This window comes from Anser cygnoides, chromosome 13 (genome assembly GCF_040182565.1).
Source record: "Anser cygnoides isolate HZ-2024a breed goose chromosome 13, Taihu_goose_T2T_genome, whole genome shotgun sequence".
NCBI classification, from domain to species: domain Eukaryota; kingdom Metazoa; phylum Chordata; class Aves; order Anseriformes; family Anatidae; genus Anser; species Anser cygnoides.
The window spans coordinates 13744610-13767335 of record NC_089885.1 but is presented as its reverse complement, the minus strand read 5'-3'; the positions used below and the strand labels follow the sequence as shown (position 1 = coordinate 13767335).

Here is a 22726-nt window from a genome sequence, read left to right as displayed (position 1 = left end):
CATTACTTGCACTCGGGAATATTTTAAGGTCCTTTTCATGCTGAATCTGGAGTTGAGCATGCTTTGCATTTCAAGCTTTGTCTATGAATCAGTAGAAGCCAAAGTTATTTCTGCTTTAAAATAACAGGAGCAGGGAACAGCTAATCTCTTTTCATTCTGAGTCCTTACATTATTTTACTGGACAGAGTTTGTGTTGGCTACAAAACAGGGCATTCACAAAATCTATGAGAAGGAATTTAGTCTAAGAATGAAGCCTAGATTGCAGTATGCATAAAGGCTCCTTCTCCTAAGGCCATTAAGAAATTCCAAATCTGAGCTATTTTGAACAGTGACATTAAATTAGCCTTGCTAATTCCAGTAATTCAAGCTGATAGCTGAGTTTACAAATCTACTAGATGAGGCCTTCCCATAATTACAATCTCAATGTGCTTTTCAGCTAAGGTGAGTTGGCACAAAAAAGATAAATAAATAAAAGGGGGGAAAATGCTCTTTCTGTTCTGTCTTTTGAGATGAATATCTCTAAAGAACAGTTAAATGGCTGTATTGCACCAATAAGACATTCCCTGTCCTGGACTGGAAAGTTCATTTTTCCTCTAATGTGCAAGTATAAGAGCAGAAAAGAGACTGGATTTTTCACTGCTTTGTTTTTTCTGTTGTCTGTTTTCAAAGGAGCATTGGTACTGCTGGTGCTTGCAGTTCAGTTTTTAATTGTTTATTTACAGATAGTTATTTCTACTGGGGAAAAGAAGGGCTATGACTATTTTAGCCTCTTTTGTGGTGGACAAAAAAAGTAAACCTTTGGTGGATAAATCCAGGTTGGAGCAGGTGGAGTAATAATACAAGCAGCTACCCTTCTTATTCCGCTGGAGAAGTTGATTTCCAGATCCTAACACAGCTGGACATTCTCAGGGTGATGGAAAGGTTTTGAGGATATGTTTTCAAAGCCATAAGGCACAAAAACATGAAACAAATAAAAACTGAGTGCATTATTTAAAAGGGTGTTAATTTTATTAGAACTAAGCTGAGCTAATATAAAGGCGAATTTAAGTATTCACATCAGCACTTAACTCTGGCTGCAATGTTCATAAAATGTCCTTTTGATCAAGCTGTAAGTGTTTTGATCCTTCTTCTATGAGCATCATTCAAAGTGACCTAGCCGTAGCTCAAAGCAGGCATCTGCAGCTGCAGAAGTCCTTGAGCAATAACAGGTCAGGAACTTAAATGCGTGCTCTGCTGGGAATGCTAATATTGCAATTGTTTTGTTTGTTCCAAATAAGAATGACAGTACAAAAACTCTCACAATATAAAAATTCCTAACAGAAAATTGATCCACCACCATTGACTGTGGATACTTGAGTCAAGATTTTAAAATGCTGATTGTAATCTACCAGAATAATAATGGTATTGGAGCTAAGTATTTTGATACCGTTGGCATGTGAGTGTCTTGTGAGGGCTTTCTTCAGCTGATAGCGTTGTCACAGCCAAGCAAGATACCTGGATTTTTACAAGACTGCCCTGATTCAAGAGGACACTATCCTGCTGAGCACCTGCAGGCCTGGGTGTGCTGCAGGGGGTGCGAGTCCCTTCGTGGCTGTTGTTGGGCTCCTGCAGCTCACAGAACCACAGCAGTGCATTGCACTGTCCCCAGAGCCTGTTGGGGCCCACCTGGAAAGGGATGAACCAAAAAGTATGTGGGAGGCTGGCAGGCATCTCCCCCTCTCCCTGATGCGGGGAGACTTCCTGCCACCGCTGCATGTTGCCTTGCCCACAGGCTTGGGTAAATGCAGCAGGTAATGCCCCAAATCAACATCTAGGACAAAAACCGCGTAGAAATGCACAGTTTGCCATCTGCATAGAAGGGCCTGATAGGGAGCTGCTAGGAAAGAGCGCTCAGTGCAGGCACATCGTGTGTGGGGAGGAGTGCCGTGGGTTCCTAGCTTCTTTTCCCTTTTTTGGGAGGGTGGAAGAGGAGGGAGGCTGAAATGCACTTCTAGATTTCCAGGAAACATCTCTGTAATCCGTTTTTATAGAGGATTTTGTGTTTTTCAAGGGCTTTACAAACTGGATTACATAGCTTTTTTATTTTGATTTTCCACTGTGATTGTGACATTCCTGAGATTGAGCCATGAGTGTTCAAGATAGGATGGAGGGGGAGGCGTTCATGGACTTGGATCATGGAGCCCTCTTTCATTGCCACCTTGTCTCGCTGCTTGGCTTATACCTGCCTGTTCGCAGTGCCGATGGATGTGTCTGTGTGCAATCGGATGCTCCTGTGTGACTGTCCCCAGTATCCTCCATGGCTGCACGCCCAAACTGACCCAGGGAGGTGCAGGGCAGGAGTCCAGGGTCGATCCCCTCCCTCCCTTGCTGTTTCCTCCTGGGGGAGGGCCAGCCAAGGTGGTGTACTCAAGCTTCACCACGGTCCCAGCCATGGGCACCAGCTTGACAGGGTTCAAAACGCAGGTCTTGGAGAGTGATGGAGAACTAGGAAAGAGCAAGTGTGTTGAGCTGCGTCCTTCACAGCACCACAGTCTTGGTGTCCTGGTGCTCAGCTGGGATGATGCTGGGTTTCCCATGGGAGCTGCTGCCACCGTCCAGCTTTCAGCACCGTCATTCCAGCAGTGTGTTGGGACCAGGCTTTGTGCTCGGCCCAGGAGGGAGGCAGGGAGCAGGAACCAGCCCTGGTTTTGCGTCAGACATTACGTTCACTCGGTGAGCAGCTGGGTTTAATTTGGGTCGGTCTCTCTCTGCAGCCGTGCAGAAGTGCAAAGCCAGGTCCTGGTTTCAGACTTCAGTGACTGTTCCTGGGGCTCCTTCCAGCACACAGCACAGGGAACACGACCTGGAGCCATTAAAAAGTTCCAGTCTGTGAACCCAACCATTCTACTTCTATATAAAATCGGAAAACCGGTCATGGTGATGTTTCCCAGGGCCTCCTGCATTACTCCATTTTTATGGGTTGAAGTTACTTAGTGCTGTTTTAATGCAGAGCCAGGGTTTTATTTATTTATTTATTTTAGCAGCTTAACGCAATTAAAAAAGCTGGGCAGTGCTGGAGCCTCTCGGCTCCCTTCCCTTGGCAGTGCTCTCACCTCAGCCCGTGCTCTGCAAATGCTCCCGGGCCAGCCAGGCTCCGGGCAGGGGCAGGGCAAGCAAAATATCTTTCCCTCTATGCCAGCAAGGCTGGGCAGCTGAGGAGCACAGGACCTCGGGGAGCCGCTTTAGGAGCAGGGCAGGCTGGGCAAATAAGTGCAGCAGTGCCCAGCCCAGATTCTTGGGTTGTGACCTGACATCTCACTCCAAGTGTTTTCTTTGGCATCATGAATGGTGACCTGGTGGAGTCTGGTTTTTGAGTGAGCATACACGTTGCACGAAGTTGTGCTCCTTTCTGTTTGAAGAGGCACGTTTCTGGTTGCCTCTTTGGAGCATCGATGCCAAGAACCCCAATCTCTGTGGCCTGGGCATGGTTCAAGCCTGGTTTCCGCATGCAGTGAGTCACAAAGGAAAATGTCAGATGTTCCTGGGTACCGTAACACCACCGTGAGTTTTCTGATCAAGCGTTGAGAAACATCCTAATGCCCTGAGGGCTGCTTTTACCGGCTGGCATCTGGGAGCCAGGGACCGTTGGCATTCCCCTTACGTTTGCATTTTGGTGGGTCTTTCTAGTGCATGCATGTCACTAAATGTCCACAGCTTGGAGAACTGAAATTGAGGAAGAGCTGCCTGTCCTGGTCATTCTGTAGCAAAGAGCTTTTGCTACGCATGACAGCAGCAGTTGAAGGATCAATCTGTGTTGCACTTTTCACTTGACTGTAATGCTTATGGAAAAGATGTAAATCGTCTATTTCAGGACCAAGTCAGTCTCGTGGAAGAAGAAAGGACTCGATCCTGCCCCCTGGTTAGACCATTGATTTCTATGGCAGCAGAATCTTAGGGAGCAAAGATGAAGAAGAAATGTTTGGTGTGATGAGTTGGTTTTGGTCATCAGAGGAAACTTGGAGCATTTCATTTTGCTCTGCTGCCACTGATAATGTTACCTCCCAAAATCAAGACTGTCCTAGGTGTCACAGGTGACAGAAGACTGATCAGAAGGGATCAGTTTGTGGGTTTAGAACTTGAAGGTCTCCAGAGATAAGTGCAGGGAGAGGGGTGACTCCATGTCTGGAGGGGCTAAGGTGCACAGGGGATCTGGAGAAATGTTGCTTGACCCTGTCCTATATTCTTGCCTCACTTCATATCTGTTCATGGTCTTTTGTTTCCAGCTTTTCTGCTTTTTTTTCTTATTCTGCCTTTGTATATGCTGTTGGCTGTCCATGTTTATCTCTCAATTTTTCAGTTCTTCTCTCCTAGTTCCTTGAGGTACCAGCTCTTTTCCTGGACACTACACCTGGATATCAGACAGGGGAATGCGGCTTCGTCATCAAAGTACAAGGACTCTGGTGCTTTCTATTAATAATGCTAATGAGATTTGTTAATTTTTAATAGATTACATGAATGTGTTTTGCTAAACACGTTTTTGTGGCTCCACTCTGTGAGTGCAGTTCTGAAACTCTTTCACTTGCTGCCAAAGGAGAAATGATTAATGCAATTGCAGACGCCAGATTCTCTTCAGGGTAAATCTAGAGAGAACCAAGGAGTAAAGACATTTAATGAGTGTGTTTTCAAGGTAAACATAGGTCCAGGTCACAAATGATGGTCCTTCCTTCCCTCCAGCCTCTACTGTGGTGGAGTGGAGGGGTAGTTGCTTGAATTGGGGTCATGGTGCAGCCTTTCTGCCCCATTCTGTGTGGTGTGCTGGGCTTTTTTGCCCCACTGAAAGCATGAAGACATCCTTGGACGAGATTTCTGTGGTGGTGCTGTGGGTTGGACAGCCAGGGTTCACGTACAGGCTGTCCCATAGAGCTTGTGGCCAATTGCCCTGCATACCCTGGGCACACCTGGGTTGTGCCATGACCTGAAGCTCCTCATCTCTCTGTGCTGGACAACCTGGACCCTTCCCAACTTGGCTCCAAGGCCTCCCTTCTCCACGTGCTGCTGTCCCCCAGAAAGCCTGGTTCCTACCTCCCTGTTGCTGTGATCATGGAGGATTTTCTCCCCAACCAGCACTGCTTTGCAGTGGTGCCTGTGGTCTCCGGGTTGCCCGTGAAGGCACGTGCTGCAGGCTGCGGGCCATGCACAGCATGCCAGCAGCCAGGAGTTGCTGAGCAAGTGAGTGGGGAAAAGTCTTGGTTTGCAAATCAGCAATCTCAAACCTGATTCCCTTGGGTTTCTGCCTGGGAAGTCGGTTTTACCGCGCACTGCTGAGCTGCGCCAGGCTCCCTTGGCCACATCGCCGGTGGCAGTGGGATGATGCTGAGCTGGATGTTTTCTTTTTTTTTTTTTTTTCCTGTCCAAATCCATTTTGCCAAGAGCCGCACCTCCTAAATTGCTGCGGAGGAGGTAGAAAAGCAGAGGCACAAGACCATGCACATGCTGCGCATCCATCTCGGTGATCTCACAACCATGCCAACACAAGCGCCCCGGCTCAGCGCTTTAATTACGCGCCGTCGCGGCCACACCTGCGGCTGGGCTGTTGCAGCTCCTTGCGCAAGAAGATGACTGGCAAACCTGTTGGTGCTCCAGGATTTTAGTGGTAATAACCCACAGGGCAAAACCTCCCTGGTGAGATGAAACCTTGCTTGGCTAGACAGAAGAGTTGGCTAGAAGAGTTCAAGGTGTTTTGGAGAAGCAGAGGGTTGAAGATCCCAGCTCTCTCCGCATAGTTGTGGCTGTGTTGTGCAGTGTAACTCTGTGGATGTGTTCTGATGTTGCCTTTGTGGAGGCAGACGTATGTTTGTAGTATGAGGGTTTGTATGAGAAAGCTAGGTAAGTAGAGGCTGAGGTGAGCAGAGCTTTTAGTGTCCAAACAGGACTGGTTTGCGAGGGAATTGGGCTGTTCTTCTGGATTTCAGGTGCAAACACCTGTGATAATGAATCAGTTGGTGCTATAGAGATGGAGAGATGGCAGCCAGGGTCAGGCAGTCTGATCTGTAGTACTCTCCAGTGATTCACCTTGTAATGAGCTAAATAACTTGGGATTATTGAGCCCAGTAACACCTTTCCCTTTTAGAAGTAGTCTTGCTTTGGAGACAGCCAGAGTCTCTTGCATCCACGGGCAGTTAGTTTGTTCCCCAGCCTGATAAGGCACGCTGCTTAAAAAAATTAAATAAATCAGTGCACTCCAGAGATTGTAATACTCATCCACAGTGGTAGCACATGTTCCTAGACCAGTCCTGAAGGATTCACAGGCAGATGTTCACAACTGACCGTGAGAACCGCAGGAGCCTGAAGCGCTGCCCCGCTTGTCTATGACCTTCCTACTGGACGTGTTCTGCGCTTACTGGAAACACACGGTCACGATCCATTCCCTGGTCCCGTCACACCACAATTCCCATCATTTGCAAACAAGGACCATCACCACATCCCTGTAAGTACTTTGGCCTGCTTGGCAGCCCCATTTTGTGAACCCACTGCGTTAGGCACGATGCTTTTGCCCGTGGGGGCATCCCCTTTGCGACCCCTGCCACTGCACAGGCACCAGCAGAGCTATCAAGTGGTTCCATGAAGCGGTTTTCATGCCTGGCCATCGATTATGAATATGTTACTATATTAGGTCCATTGCTGGAGCCATCTGCCTTGGCAGGCAGGCAGCCCAGATGCCTGGCTGTGAGATGACATTCCCTGCCTCTGGGCTCTCCTTTCCTGGCTTGGCCAGCAGAGCTGCCAATGCAGCCTGCGAGCCTGCTGGAGCCGGGCGCTGCCCACTTTGATGTCATTTGCCGGACTGGTATTTGCTATCAGTTATTTTCTTAAGGCTCTCTTGTCCTTTTAGGGGTAGAAAGGGATGTTTCAGTAGGCATTGGTGTGTTTTGTGCAGGAATGTGCGTGCCTGCTGTAAGGCTCCTGGCATGCCAGTACTTATCCTCCTGGCTTTTTTCTGTGCCAGCTGCAGTGGAACTTATTATGCCAACTCCAAAACAATCCCCTCCTGGTTTAGCCGACTTTTGTAGCTGTGTCCAAAGCTAGTGCAGTTCAGGAAGAAGAAGAGCTTTTTAATGATTTGTGCCCAGTAAGTTTGTGCAGAGGAGGTACACCTAGTTCTAGTCATAATCCATGGAAGAATGTCGCTGCTTCATATTGTGGGTGTGGACTTTAGCAGGGGTTGGCAGTGGTTTTGGTCATCCACGCTGCGAGCTGAGGCAGGAAAGACCATTGAAGCTTTTGCTGTCCTGTGAGCATTCTGCGCGGCAGCTTTGTGCTAGAGGGGCTTTGGTTACAAAAGATGCTTCCGGGGGGAGCGGTGTGTGTTCAGCTGGAGACCTTTCACAAGCTGCATGGGGACTCCAGGAAATGGCACAGCACGCTCGGCTTGCAGGCAAAAAAAAAAAAAAAAATTAGCAGAGCTAATGATTGACTATTATTTTAAGGGGATTATCTAATCCACAACCCAGAGGACAAGAGGGGCCAAAATGAGTGAAGATTGAATATGTAATTAGTGCAGATTGTTGGTAATACCCTCTGGATTCCAACTGATTATAAACAGAAACAGATTTTTTTGAGTCATTTACTCCTCCCCCCCCCCCCCAGAAAAAAAAAAAAGCATTTGCAGGCCAAAAGCCACTTTATAGCAAACTTAGAAACTACAGAACTTGCAAATTAGGGTATCACAGCTGGGGCAGTTCAGCAGAATGTGTCTGGGAAGTGGGGCTGTCAAAGCAGGGAGGCAGAGGAGCAGTCTATCTCTGGTTATTTTGCGGTGTTAAAGGCAGAATTTGGGATGGAAGAAACCAAATGGCATGTGTGGTAGTTTAGCTTCTTTTACCCTACCAGCCATCCTGCGGTTCCATATCTGTCATTCCCAACAGCCGTGGGACCCCACGGTACATCACCATGCAGTGATGCAGCGAGTCCTTGGGGACCGGCCAGGGAGCCTGACAAAGGCTGGGACTCGTAATGAAGCCCACTCAGGAAGTACCTGATTAGGAATATTTCTTAATCTGCGTTTTGAAAAGTGATTGTTATTGTCATTTGTTTTTAATGTTGTTGTTGCCTGGACTTGGTTGTCAGCTGGCCTCTGGTCAGCTATAGGATAATACTTTTTTTTTCTTTTTTCTTCCTTCTATGTACCAAAGGTCATTAGAAATTAAATTAAATGGATTTGCTTCAGTTAAAGACCCATTATTAATACAAAATAAAAGATGTATGGCTAAATCCATCAGCCTAAAAATACAATTGAATATAAATAAGCCCAGAGAAGGAAACAGGGCAAGGAATATTCAAAACAACAAACACCACACCTGAGCAAAAACTTTTGAAGCAGTTAAAGAAAGCTAGGAAAATCCCTAATCTCTGATGACAAGAGGATACCTATTCTTTTCTTTTTAATTTGGTCAAAGAATGAATGAGAGAATCGACATTCTCACTGGGGTGAGGGTTCATGATTTCAAAAATTGCCTTTGCTCAAAGTTCAGGTAAAATCTCAGAATTTGAAAATTTCCTCTGTAAAAAAAAAAAAAAAGTGTGAAATTGTCATTTTGATACACTTGGACCAGACACTTCCAATCCGATTCAACCACTGCATCGTGAACCAAACACTTTGATCTCGTAAGTTACAACATTGCAGAATGAGACTTTAAATGGGAACGTCACAGCCCTGTGTGCTGCTAAGGAGCCTGCTGAAACACTCTTTTGTTTCAAATGACTTTTCTGAACTGAAGGCAAAGGTAGTTACTCAGTTCCCCAGGATATTTTTGGTTTTGCCATAACGTCTGAAAGCCCTGCTGATGGGCTGCAGGTCGCTGGCCTGGAGGTAGGCTGGCATGGGCCGGCTGGGGATGCCATCACTTAGGCCCTGTGGGGCTTCTTTCAGCTTTCAGGAGACTTTGAAATACGTGGGAGCACCTTCCAAAACGCAGCAGGGCAGACAAGTGACTTTTTCCTCTCCTGTGTTTGGAGCTGGTCGAAGGCACGCAGCGGAGCCGTTCCCCAAAACCACAGTCAGGGCTCGGTCTCTCCTCAGCTGCTTTTCTGCCTCGCCCCCGAGCCTCGCAGTGTGCCGCAGGTCTGTGCATTAGATAAAAGCCCATAGGCGTGTGCTGCCCCGTGCCTTCAGAGCCCTGCGGGGCTGGCTGCTGGGGCAGGGGCTGTCCTTGTCCCCCCACCAGGGACACGGTCCCAGAGAAGCACGTGGCGCCTCAGGGGCAAGGTGGCCTCTGGGCCTCCCTTCCAGGGTGGCACTGGGGCCTGCCCTGCCCCGCAGGGGATGTGCGTGCGGCTCTGTAGGGAAGCGGCCTGAGAAGAACAGCAGGAAAGCTGTGGGGAAGAGGAACCGCAGTACCTGTGGGAATCTGGCGGAGAAGTTATAGATCAGTTTACCAGGCAGGTTTTGCTTGCACCTGGCCCTTTGCGCTCCCTGTCAGCCATTTCTGACCCTCCTTCGTGGCCCCGGCTGCCTTGCTTGTCATGCTAATATCGTTATGCTTTTGTTTTGTAGTGTTTTGGTATTTTTATTAAGAAATCCTGCCGGCGTGTTTGCCTTGGCAATGGTCCTCATTGGATTGATGTGGCGTTTTTAGCTGGAGTGTTTGTTCAGCCTCTTGGATTCTTTCTCAGGGGTGGGGTGGGATGATCCAAGCCCATGAGTATGCTGGTGATCCACAAGGGCTTGTGAAAGGCTTGAGCCACGGTCTCATCTGATGGAAACCACCAGCTTCCTCTACCAAAAGGCCAAGCTCTGGGGATGAGACCGGCAGGCTTAGAGGAGCCCCATCCAGGTGAGAAACCTGGATCCCAGGAGATGGCAGCAACACAAGAAAGGGAGCGAGTGTCCCATCGCCCTCAGTCCAGACGCTCTGCAGGTACAAAAACCCCATGGCAGTACCGTCTGCAGCACCTTAAAACACCTTTTGCACTTTTATTATTGGTCCTGAGAACTGCTGGTTTCTTGCCCTTCCACGTTGCCTGCTTGGACTTTGTTGTTCATCTTTGTCCCGGGGATACCAGGGTGACTGTGGCTCACTGCTCAGCAGGTCCTTTGCAGACAGCGATGGCTTGTTGCAAGTTTTTCTCTTGCTGATGATGTTGCACGTTTTTCCCTTGCTTATTTTCCCCAGCTCCCACACTTCTGTGTGAGCTCTGCCAGGGCTATCAAAACTTTTATACTGGATGTATTTTTGGGTTGGAGCTCCCATGTGCTCCATCTCAAAGTCCCTATGTTGCAACACCAGCACGCTGGTGGCATGAAATCCTTTCACATTCTTTGGTCTCCGGTGCTTTGATGAGGTGGACAGGGGATGGAATGGGTGTGTTGAAAGTGCTGTAAGGAACATATTTTGTACACACTTATGAAAGACTCCAGTAATACAGAGATCCTCAGGTCCTCAAACCAGAAGGTACTTGGTGAGCAAGGCCTGCTGCTGGCTGTGGGTTCACGGGGGGTATTTGTGCTTGCCAGGATTTCCTCACTCCTGCATCCATCCTTGCAGTGCGTGGGGTGCAGATGCTTTTTACTTTGCTAAACACCCACTCCAAAGCTTGGCTGTTTGTTGGGAGTAGTTCTTCAGCAAGCCAGACCCCAACATCTCACTGGGGCACATTATACTTGTGATTTTTTTTTGTCTTTCAAGCCTCAGTTTTGTTGAGGGGTACTGGGAGGTGCTCTGAGACTGGGGCTGACTGGAGGGCTCCTGAGATGTTTGGTGAGCTCTTCTGGCCCATTGGCCCATGCCAGGCCTTAGGCTCCCCAGTGCTGGTGGGGCTGGATGCTCCCTGCGCCAGGGTGCTGGCACACATGCCCGCTAACCAATGCTCTCCTTCTGCTTTCAGAGCTGGCATACGACCTGGACATCGATGACACCTCCGCCAACAAGCAGCTGCTGAATCAGCAAAGCAAAGACGGTGCCGTGGTTCCCAGCAGTGACCCCGGCAGCGCAGCCCCGCGCCCTGGCCCCGCTGTTGCTGTTGCCCTGGCCCTGCTGCTGCTGGGCTGCTGGCCCTGAGCGGTGCCAGCAGTGGCACTTGGTGCCTTTCCGTCCTTGTTTTTTCAGTGAGGAAAACATTCTGAACCTCTCCTGGAATATATGTGCATTGCCAAAGACAGGGCAAATGACTTGAGTCACTTTTATAAAATAATATGGTATCTTCACCCCCCCCCCCCTTTCTCCCCCCCCCCCCCGAAAAACGTTTGTTCATGGTAAACTAGTAAATACATAACAGTGCTTTTTAAAGATAATCCTGTTTAATATAAGAAGGTTGCTATTAAATTGTTCCTAGCCGTTTTTGAAGACTGAGGTCTGCCTTGCTGTTAAATTGAAGAGCATATTTCATCTTGAGTTGTTTGAATGTGCATGGGGTAAAGAATACTTACGATTTATGAAATACTCTCAGCAAATATCAGGCCCCTGTTCCCAGCTGACTTAATACAGATTTTTTTTCTGTAGTTCAATAAGTTTTTGTACTTACTCCAAATTCAAGAGTCACCCTTAGGAATCGGGCCAGGCGCATAACATGGAGGGCATGTGAAGACAGGAGAGAGAAGGTCAGATGTACAGCAGGAGGCAAGATGCTGCGGAAGAGGAATGGCCATGCGCTGGGATCGCCAGGTATCCGCCATCTCCTGGTGTGGCTGCCATCAGCCCCAGCCACGTCCTGGCACCACCGCTGCTGGCTCCTGTGTGCAGAGGGGCCAGACCTGTCCTGCTCCAGCCACAGGTCCCCACGAGTCCCCGAGTGCTCCTGGCACAGGTAGGCAGCAATGGGAGGAACCGGCACAGGAGCCGGGGACGAGCATGAAGGAGGAGGTGCCTCGCCAGCGTGCTGCAGGCAGAGCGCAGGCGCCTCTCCTCTCTCTGGGCTCTGGCTGGAGCCGTGGGTGCCCACCAAGGATGCACACATCAGGCTGCTGTCTCCAGAACAGATTGTTTCCAGACACTGATGCATGGGGATGTGCTCCTGCAAAGCACACCTGCAGCACGACAGGTTGCAGGTGGTTTCACCACTCACCTCCCAGCTGGGTCCTGTGAAGTCCTTCGGTGCAGACAGCCACATCCCCTACATCTTCCCTGGCAGTGGTGCACGGGGCCCTGTGGCCCATGCAATGCCCTGGTAGTACTCTTTGAAGCAAAGCACCCCCTTTCCCATGGGAAATCTGCGAACATAGCTCCAGCCAAAGGACAGACAGCATGGATGTACACGCCGTGCTCTGTGGGGATGAACAACAGGCGTCCAACACATTGTGCTACAAAGGAGGAACAGAAAAGGATTTGCAGGAGCCCAGAGGCAGATGAGACTCTTTCTCAAGTGTGTTTTTTTTTTTTTGCATGTTACTTTGCTTAAGCAGTCTCTAAAATAAAGGTCAGTTGCTCTATAAATGGTGCGCTGCAAGTCACCTCCCCTGTGAGAGAGGCGATGCTCTGCGTTGTTCCTGGAGTGGGCAGCCTGGAAAGCCTGGCTCGGGGCTTGGGGCACTGCAGAAAGGCTTCTGTTAGGCTGATTAAATGGATGGGCAGGGGCCAGGGAATGTTTGGTTTGATTCCAGGCCAAAATGGTTACATACTTCAGTTTAAGATTCTGCTTTTACTGGAGTGATTATATCTGCAGTATCTTAAGCTGCAATATGTGTGTGTATGCATGCACGCACACTCACACGCACGTGCATGCTTTAAATATTTGTGTGCCTCTGACCTTATAAAACAAAGAAAAAACCAACGATGTTTGAGAGAAAGTACATAAATCCAAACCACGCAATTAACTGGTTTGGAGAGCGGAAACTTCACCTCTCCTTACTTTGAAGTGGTGGGGCTGATCTCGCTGACACTGATTTAAAGGCTTGCGACTGTCTGCCGTGCTGTGATTCATAAGCCATGGCAGAAAAAGAAGAACGGGCTGCTCATCACACGGCTCTGCATGGGGACGTTAACTCCCAGCCACCCGCTCCTGATGGAGGGGAGCGGGGCTGGGCTGAGCTGCTGCGGGACCTGCTGGCTGGCAGCCGAGAGATTTCCTCCAGACCTCAGACACCCCCGTCCTGCCTGTGTTGGAGTGAACTCAGGGGAGGCTGAGCAGCGCTGGTGCCGTGTTGTTGCCAGCAGAGGCATTTCCTGACCCTCTTGCTCTTGCGTTGGCCCAGGTCTCCCCGTCACCCCTGTTTGCACCGCGGCTGGCTGTGCTAATGAGCCTCTGCTCCACCAAAGGGAATATTTTATTAGAGCCACTTGAATTCCCGTCACTTCTTCCCTTCTTATCGTTTCCTTTCATCCCCCTGGAGCACTGGGGGTGGGAACAGGAAGGCCGTTGTGTTTGCTTGGAGGCAGTGTGCTACGTCTGCCCTGGCACGTGTCTCTGGTGCCAGAACAGGAGACGTTCTTGCTTCCAGTACTGTGTTGGAAATATTGCATGTACTGTTTTTTCCTTGGATAAATAGCAGGATGGCGCAGCGCATGGCACCAGCTTTTCTGCAGTGAACATCCGGAGTGCTTTCTCTCAGGAAGGCAACGCAGGCTGTGCCTCGCTGGGTATTTTACAAAGGCTGCTTGGTTTTCCCACTCTGCATCACTGCAGTGTGATGTTGATGCTTGTCAACAGAAAGCCCCTCTGTAGCATGCTGAGCCCATTTTCTCATTGCATGGACGTGCTGTTTAGCAAAGCTATGTTGTTTGGGACTTTGTTATGATAAGAGATCACCAAAAAAAAGACAGTTTTTGAGCCCTCTATCTGCCAAGTTTCTAAAATAACGCAGTATAACTTGGGAAAAGCTGTTGATTTATGCCCTGCAGTGGGTTTGTGCGCGTATGTTTTCACAAGGGTTTTGCAATAGTCTGTAAGCTTCATGCAAAATTTCCTTTTTTTTTTTAACCATAACCGAGAGTTGACTTACCCACCACTCTCCCTGTTGCCATCTCAAAGCGCTGCAGTGCCCTGTTAGATGACGGGATGAAACTTCCCTTCACTGATCTCTGTATGAGCAGACTTCTGCTCTGTAACCACCTCCCTGCTCTGCCATTGGCAAGATACGCCCTGGCCACTAAGGTGAAGTGAAGCTGGGATTCCGTTTTGCTCTGTTGGGCATTGTTTTACTCCAACGCCCTGGGAAATAAGAAATTCTTGTTTCTGCACGCCACTGCTGCTTACCGCCCCTTGTGTTGCCGTGGGGTGGAACATCTTCATCAGGGTATGGGGACTGCTACATCCCCTGCGCACGTAGGTGTGCCAGGACAGGATAATCCAGCGAGGGAACACAGGGCTTGAGGCAACAGGAGCTGCTGGGGCAGTGGCTCGGCTGTGCTCCCACTGCCGTGATAATGTGGCGAAGTGGCAGTGGCCGTGTCTGGCCAAGGAGGCATGTGGCCAGAGTAAATATCTGTCTGGTTTTCTGCCAGTGGGAAAATCGACACAGGGTTTTATGTCAAGGAGGTGCTCCTGGAAAAAAAAAAAAAGGGTAAAAAAACCTAAACAAACAAAAAAACATTCTAGATAATTTCCATCCCTGCAGTGAAACCCAGTGAAACCCAGCCAGTCCCTGGCTCTTCCTGACTCTGATCCCCAAGCCTCCACCTGCAGAGCTGTGTGGTTGGTGCAGTCTGCCTCGTGCAGGCAGAAGGACCTGGGGAAGGTTTCCAGCCTCGTGGCTGAGCTCTTGACACTTTCTGCTTTGCAGCTCTTGTTGAACACTGGCAGCCAGGAGCTGCTGCTGCCGCTGTGCCCAAGCAGGATGGAGCAGCATCTCGCTGCTCGCAGCGCTGATGAGGCTCTGGGTGGGTTTGTGAGCAGCCTGGAGAAGGTGGCGAAGCCAGCACCTTCTGCTGATGTCTGGGGGTAGGGCCGAGATTCAAACACATGCTTCACATGTGGAATGTATTTCTGTACTAACCATGCATCAAATTATAATTTAAAACCAAAATATTTTTGTTGGATGGGAAATCCCAGTTCATTAATCAATTGACTAATAGTTTAGAGCCTGGAACGCTGTAATCTAACGCACTTAACAGCTGCTTGAAACAGCTGGTGCTTATGGCTCTCGCTGTTTTGAGAAGTGAGATCTAGAATATCTCAGTTTTGTTTTTCAGGGGAGTTTTTCAGAACTGCTCCTTCATGTCCACGAGCAAAGAGCTGAAGCACTTGCAAGCAGGGAGCCAGCGGGGATGTAGGACTGGGTTCACTGCTGGTGCTTCCTACCGAAACAAAGCATCGCTTACCCAGGGGCTGCAGCACGTACCAGGCATGTCTGTGAGCATGGCAGCCAAACGTGGCTGCAAGTTAGAAGAAGGGGGACATGGAAGCATGTGCTGTCAACTGTTCGGATTTTGAGTCCAAACCAGTGCCTACTGATTCATGGGTATGGCAGAGGAGAAGCCACCAGCCAAGAGGGCAATTCCCAGCTGCTCCCTGGCCTCAGAGGAGGGTGCTCAGTTCAGGCATGGGCCACAGAGCCGACTAGGTGGCCCACTGATCACTGTTGTTTTGCAAGGGGTAGAGATGTCTGCCTGTGCCCAGCTTCCCTGGCAGTTTTGTTTTCTTTCTCCTTCGGTTTCTTGGCAGCTGCCAGCCCAGCAGTGAGAGCTCTGCGGCCTCAGGGGAGCCGGTGGCAATTGCAGGGGCAGTGGAGGAACAAGGAGCAGGGGCTGAGCAGGCTGCTGGTAGGGACCGGACATCTCATAAATCTGTCAGATAAAATCCAGGAAACCACAGAGACCTCAAAATGCTTGAAACAACACGTGTGCTGCTGAGGTGCCTCCTTCAAACCTCGTCACCAGCTGGGCATCGCCAGCATGCAGCACCACGCTGGTTCCCAGCTCGCTGGTGGGACCTGCTGGGGCACCAGCAGCCACGTGTCTCAGGACTTGTCCTGTCCTGAAGAGCCTCTCACCTAAGCTAAAGCATCTCAGAAACAACATTTGCTTCCCAAACCTTCGGGCACCTTGCTGGGAGTTTTCCTGAGCTTTTCAGCAGCACTGCGGCTTAATGATTGACAAAGCTGCTAAAACTTTACCAGGTCACAAGCCACAATCCCAGAAGCAGGTGTCTGTTCCCATAAACCCAGTGATTTTTCACATGAGCAGCAGCAAATCCATAGCTGAGGTTGACCCAGCTGGGTGTCAGCAGAATTACAGATCCTGCGCGTGCATTGTTGGTTGCTTTAGCAAGGACCCAGGTATAAAGGTGTGGAAATGCACAGCCGGAGGGGAAGCATGTGAAACCAGCCCATTGGAGGAGGATGCTTGCTGGTCCTCAGCATGGGAGTTTGTTTTTTCTGCCTTTTATTAGGGACACTGAAAAATCTGGGTGTAAGGGACACGTTGCACATCGTAAAAACAGTGAAGCTCTCTGCATGAAGAGGGGCAGTGGGTTTTTGTTGGGATCAGGTAGCGGGCTCCTGCCTGCTGCTTGGTCATGGGAGACCAAAGAAGTAAAAGTGGAGTTAAAAAAAAAAAAAAAAAGGCAGCAGACAAAACCCTAAATAAGCTTGTCAAAATGTTACTGAAGGACATTCCCTGGAGATGAGGTAACTGAAATTTTGATATAGGCAGATGAAGCAGCCCTGGCATGTTTATACAGTCAGCAAATTTACTGCGTTCAAAAAAAACAGAAAAGCAGTCGGCATTAATCAAATATAGTTTATTTTGTCAAACAGTGTGTGCTTTTGAAAATAAACATGGTGGTGTTGTTTCGCTGAGAGCATGCTAGAGCTGAAATACACAGCCTGCCCCTGGGCTGCAAGGGGCCACATCCCCTTTCTGTGCCCGCCAGTCAGTGCCCTCCCAGCAAAAGCCTTCATGCTGGCACCAGGAGCACTCCATGGGAAAGAAAGGGCACTGTTAGGGATTATTCAGTGTTATTTCTGATGCTCCAAGGTGTCCAGAGGCACATAGGAGACCTTACTTGACTGCCCCACCACATTCCCAACGTCAAGAACCACGCTTTGCCATAGCAGAAGTGCAGACCTCACAACAACCCCCTGGTTTTGGGGCTATTGCCTCTCTCGTCAGAGCCTAGCAGAGATCTTAATGTTTGCTTGTAATGAGTCAACACGTTTGGGAATTCCTGCCAGCAATTTCTGTTTGCTTTTGCTGTCCTTTTTGCTATTATTATTCCAGTGCACAAAGATGCTGCACATCCAGAAAGGAAATAGCTGCTGGATCCAAGCAGCAGAACCACCCTTCAAATCTACCTCTCTGCAGGCAAATCACTAAAAAAATTGAAAGCCTGTCTGTAGCAGCCTGTACCCCTTCAGTGTCATATTATATTACCATCCACCATGTTAGCAAATGGGAAAATAAACATAGGGTGGATAGCAAAGCAAGAGGCTGTTTAATTACAGATGTTAAGAAGAATGACATTTGTGTACATTCCTCTGAGAAGTGGATTAAAGTGGTGACCTTTCCCGTGGTGTGAATTCGGTTTGTTGTGGAGCGCAGGCATCTCGTGTCACTTCAAGATCTGCCAGACATTTCGTTGCCCCTGTTGTTTATGGTTAACATTGGATGATGTCTCTTGAAGCTGAATCTCGGCAGCTGACACTGTTTTCTGAGAACTTGTCATCTGGACTTTATCTAGCAAAATTCCTAGTATTGGGTGTATTTGTTCCCATTTCAAAGAAAAACAATGTGTTTAAAAAAAAAAAAAGTAAAGGGAGGATGGTGGCATAAGTGGCTTGTAACATTGATCTGAAACCTACAGAACAATCTGGGATTTGGTGCGGGGTGTCAGATCTGCAGCAACTCGCTGCCGTTTCCCATCAACGTATTTGGGGTGACCATGTCAGAGGAGAGGGATGCTATTTCCAGCCCACCAAGGTGCATGCATGTGCCTGGCTGCACATCGGAGAAAGCCCATGCCAAGCACTGCAACCCAAGTGGTCCGTCCCTTTTGCAAGCACTTCCAGCAGCTGCTGCTGGCACAGGGGGCCTGGCTGGGCAGCACAGAGATGCTGCTGACTGAGCAGCAAGGGTGCTAATTGGCTTGGGTAATTGCAGCAGGGGCCAGAGTCTGCGGGAGGACACTGATTCGGTGGTGGATGACTGATGACAGTGAGGGGGCTGGTAGCTCTCGCCTTAATTACTGCCTCTCATCAAACTACAACAGGGGAACGTGCTGGGTGGTGCTGCTGGGTGCCACCCAGCTGCTCTGCACAGCGAGCACTGCTCTGTGCGTGCCCCTTTGTGCTGTGTCCTGCTTCTCCGGGGATGGCTTCTGCGTTTCGTGTCATCGTGGCATTGCCATTTCACCTGTGGCACAGCCCTAGAAGTCACTCCTAGGGCATGCAGTTTCCTACGTCTGCCATCCCTCCCTGCAACACGCTTATCCCATGCCTAGTGGTGTTTCAGGGAGCAGCGACTTGCAGGTGCCTAGAAAAAATATAAATCTTTCCTGCTGGACACACAGAAACCCCTTTTCAAAACCTCTTCATTTTCCTTTAGCAGAAATTGCGTAGAAACGTTTCTGTTGGCACCACAGGGTGCCCTCACTGCGGTGGGCAGCGGGATGGGGGGGGAGACCCCATGCGTGGGGGCCCCATGGCGGCAACAGCTCTCGCCCTTCCTGCGAACACCTTTGGTGCGACACGAAAGGTCAGGGCTGTGCTTCGGAGAGGCACCAGTGGCATTGTTAGAGCTCATTGTCGTGGGCTATTGTTCCAGGTCCCAAGGGAGCCATTAGAAAGAGGATAAAGCGAATTTGCCGTCGCAATAGAAACAAGTTGAGAATTAGTACATGAATCACTCTAAAGTCAAACATATGGGGAAAGAGCGGATTCATTTACAACTTCCTTGCGTTCTCTCTCTGTGCAGCAATCCCCCGCCGTCGGACTGCTGCAGAACACTGAGCTACATGCTCCTGGGCTGTGCCGCAGGTGCACTTGGTCGCGTCTCCATCCCAGCAGTGGGGGGAATTTTGGGGACCTTGCATGGGCTCTGCTTTCCCAGAGTGCAGCCACAGCGTCCTGCCTCTGCAGCTGTGCCTGCTCCCGGCCCCGAGCTGCTGCTTTCTGGCCTGGCGTGTGGCTGGCACGGGAAGGGCTCAAGGGTTTTTGGCCCTTGTCAATGCTGCCGTGAGGCTGGACCAATCCCCGTGGGAAAGCTGCACCCTGGTTCCCACCTTTGCCATGAGATGTGCTCTGATTTAAACCTGGTAAGGAAAAGCAAACACTTCGCCTCTTCGCTAAGCAGAAAGTAATTAGAGCTTGAGACTGTGCGCCCCATCCAGGGCTTGTCCCCGGCAGGGCCAGGTCTGCCTCCAGGTGACAACACAGGTGCTCTGGTGGTGTGCTCCACACCGTCTGTAATGAAAGGCTGTTTCAGGACAAAAAAAAAAAAAAAAAGATTCATTTGCACAACAGGGATTTTCTTCAGACCTATGGTGCTAGGGCAGAAAGTCCAGACAGGGAAATGAACTGTAGCTGTGTACAACAGCTTGGAGACAAATGTTTAGCAGTCATGTATCTGCTGGTGAAAGGATAAATATAGACGTGGGTCTTGCACCTTTTAAACACTGTCTGCGGACTGTGAATGTGGATATGGGATTTGCATGCTGCTTTATTTAGTATTACATATGCCGTCTGATGTTTACAGAAACTGCCCTGCAGACACCAAATGTGTGACCACCGAAAAAAAAAAAAAGTTAAAAAAGAAATAAAATAGGACACAGAAACAAAGGCAACCTCTTGTCACCAGTTCCCCAGCTCCAGTGTCTGTGGTGGTATTCAAGGGGAAGCTCTCATCTGACCTCCTGCTTCCTCTTTGTTGCTGCAGCACGAGGCCGAAGGTTTTCTCCGCAAATGGTTTTTGTCTTTCTCAGAGAAGCTTGCTGAGCTTGGGGGGCAACCTCGTTCTCTCACGGGGCCACCACTTGGGGTGCAGGTGCCAGGTGCCGGGGGGAGATGGTAGCGGCTGCCATGGAGTGCCACACGCCAGGTGTCACCTCCACAGGGACCGTCACAGGGGTCCCTTCTGGGGAGGAAGAGAGCGTTTGTATGTGCTGGCGTGATAATAACAACTGTAATAATAACAACTGCTCTGTAGCTTAGCCCACATGCTTCCTCAAACCTCTGTGTGCCTGCTTCTTGCCTGAAACCTTTCACAGCGCTCCAAGGCTGATCGTTTTAGGGAAGATACACATCACTTATTTATTTTTAAGGAGACGGAGTGGTCCCACTGCCTGAGGGGCTGCCAGACTGCACCTCTGGCAACTCTTTGATGGAGCACCTGGTCGTTGTGGTTCTGACCTGCTAATCCCATCTCTAAACCCAAGCTCCTCAAGTCCCTCTGTCCACTGGCTGAGATAAAGTGGATTCCCCTGACGCTGCTCAGACAGCTTTTGCCACCTCTTTTACACCACGTCACACGGCATCTCAGTTAGCGCTCTGCTCTGCTCTTTGCTCTTGATCTCACTCCTGACAGTGTGGGCGGGTGAACGGATGTCTTACAGGGCTGCTGCGAGTGCCTGGCCGCTGGGCCAGGATCAGGGCTGCCAGCGAGCGGCCGTCTGATGCTCTCCCGTAGCCCCTGCCACTGAAGAAACCCAAAAAGGTTTGCTGAGAAACCCAAAAAGGACCTGACTGCATAAGCAGGGGCAGCTGGAGTTCAGGCAATAAAATCAGCGTGGGAGGGACAAGGGATGCTTCCTGAGTGCATCAGTCTGGCTTATTTTGCAGGGGGGGGGTCTTCTCGCTGGTCCCTGGGCCTTCCCCACCCAGGAAAGTGCCACGAGTGCTGCTCGTCCCTGGGAGTCTTTGGCCAAGGGATTTGGCCATCACATTTCGGGCCGGGCCACCAGCCCAGTCTCTCTGTGCCAGATCCGCCTCCTGCTTGGGGTCTGAAAAACCCGAAGTGGCCTTACTTAGCAGGCCGTACTTAGCAGGTACGGGCTGCGCTAGGGAGTGAGGATGGCACAGTTGGAAAGTCTGCAAGTGTGCACAGCCACAGAAAGCGCAGGCCCTGACGGGTGCGTTGTGATCTGGAGGGAGCGCTCAGGTGAGCTGCAAGCAGCTGAGCAAGGGGGGGGGACACGCTTGGGTTCGTGCACAGCTCTGCCAGTGCTGGCGAGATGCTGGAGAACCCTCCAAGTGTTGCCCAGACACAACAGGGCCAGGCTGTGCCAGGTCCTGCACTCGGGATGTGGCTCGAGTGACTCAGGAGTGCATTTGTGCGTCTGGGACGAGTGTGCTGGTTTTAGGGGCTCTGGAGAAAAACGCCCATGGGAGCTGGTGTCGTTGTAAATGTCACGGTACTGTCATCCCAGCAGCGTGCGAGTGTTGAGTGAGGCTCCAAGGCAGACAGGCCTGCTTTAGGAACCTAATTAAATTTAGGAGAATTTTTAAATTAAAAAATAATTAATTTGGAGTTCCATTCCTACCATCTGGTTTTGCGTATTTTGGGTGTGAGTTTTTAGTTTTTACACTGCAGCCGTGGGACCTCAAAAAAAAAGAAAAAAAAATACTCTTCAAAAAGCTAAGACAACAATTTCAAGTGCTGGGCACTTCGGTTAAGTATTGTGAAACCTAAATTGCAAGAGCTCGGCAGCACTGAGCTCAGTGGTTACTTTCAGACCTGTGTTGCAGCTACCTGGTGCTTTGCTTTCTCAACTGAAGTGAAGGTGCTGTGAGTCAGAACGAAATTTTCCATGGGGAACTTTTGCTTGGCTGTTAATACCAGAAAATGCTGAATATTTTTCCTCTCATTCAAGAGCTGGGGAGGGGCGGGAGGGGGGGGGGGCTGGTTTTTCTGGCGAGGACAGGACCATGAGCATGCTGCGCAGAGGAGAGCCGGCTGTTTGGCATGAAGGTGGTTTCAGAAGTGAGGCATGAACGTGGCAAGCGTGCCAGCACAGAGGGGACATCCTTGGACCTGCCATTTTGGTCCGGGTTAGAGCCAAGGGGGTGCAAAGCGTGGATGTAGCACCCTGAGGGGTGCCAGCCTCACCCCGCGGTCATCTGTGCCTCTGCGGTGGGGACATCCAGGGCAGTGCATCAAAGGGCAGGAGCTGCTCCTGCCGTCCCCATCTCGTGTGGGGCACGCTCCCAGCCCCGTGGCGCGGGACCACCCATGTCGCTGCGCACATCAATCAGCCCTGCTGAATCTCGCCACTGGCCACCTCCCTGACCCCACTATCTCCCTCCTTTTCCCTGCGGATTCAAGTGCAAATGCCTCGGGGCTGCACGCTGGACAGCCCCTGGCACTGCCGGACATGGCCCTTGTGGCTGGCGCGGGATGTCCCATGTCCCTCCAGCTGTGTGACCACACATCCCGGGTGATTTACAGCAGGAAACGTTGGCCTGCAGAGTAACAAATGGCTGAGTTTTTTCCTATTCTTTTTTTTTTTTTTTTTCCATTCTTCCTCCTGATCAACGATTGCAATAAAATGACTTTCATTTTTTCCCCTTTCTCTCCGGTCTATGCCCAAACCTCAATATTGGTTAAAAATATCATCTGCGAAAAGGCAAATAAATGAGCGCATCAAAGCCAGCTGCCTGGGGCCATTCTGTTGGGAGCAGCAATAAGGCTAGGCACTGGGCCCATTATCTTGCTGATATCTAATGCCACCACTTCAGAGTGCGAGAATGGAGCCTTTTTTTACCAGCCGAGCGTACCGGCCTCGCTGCTGTTTGGGAGCACAAAGGACACCATCCACTGTAGCTCCCAAGACAGACTGTTGACATGTTGCTCTCAGATTTCATTCCTGAAAATCTGGAACTTTA

At 50.0% G+C, this 22726-nt stretch overlaps 1 protein-coding gene across 2 annotated transcripts in view; it reads left to right on the top strand.

Annotated features, from left to right (window-relative positions):
* Positions 1-11205, top strand: part of GPC3 (glypican 3) — a 148065-nt gene extending 136860 nt beyond the window's left edge. Inside the window, exon 8 of one of the 2 annotated variants that reach the window (XM_067004976.1) lies at positions 10864-11205. In XM_067004976.1, the coding sequence (XP_066861077.1) occupies positions 10864-11036 (173 nt within the window). In that variant the 3' untranslated portion in view covers positions 11037-11205. The remainder of the gene's footprint in view (positions 1-10863) is intronic. The other variant, XM_067004977.1, reaches the window with a different exon arrangement.
* Positions 11206-22726: the final 11521 nt, after the last annotated feature.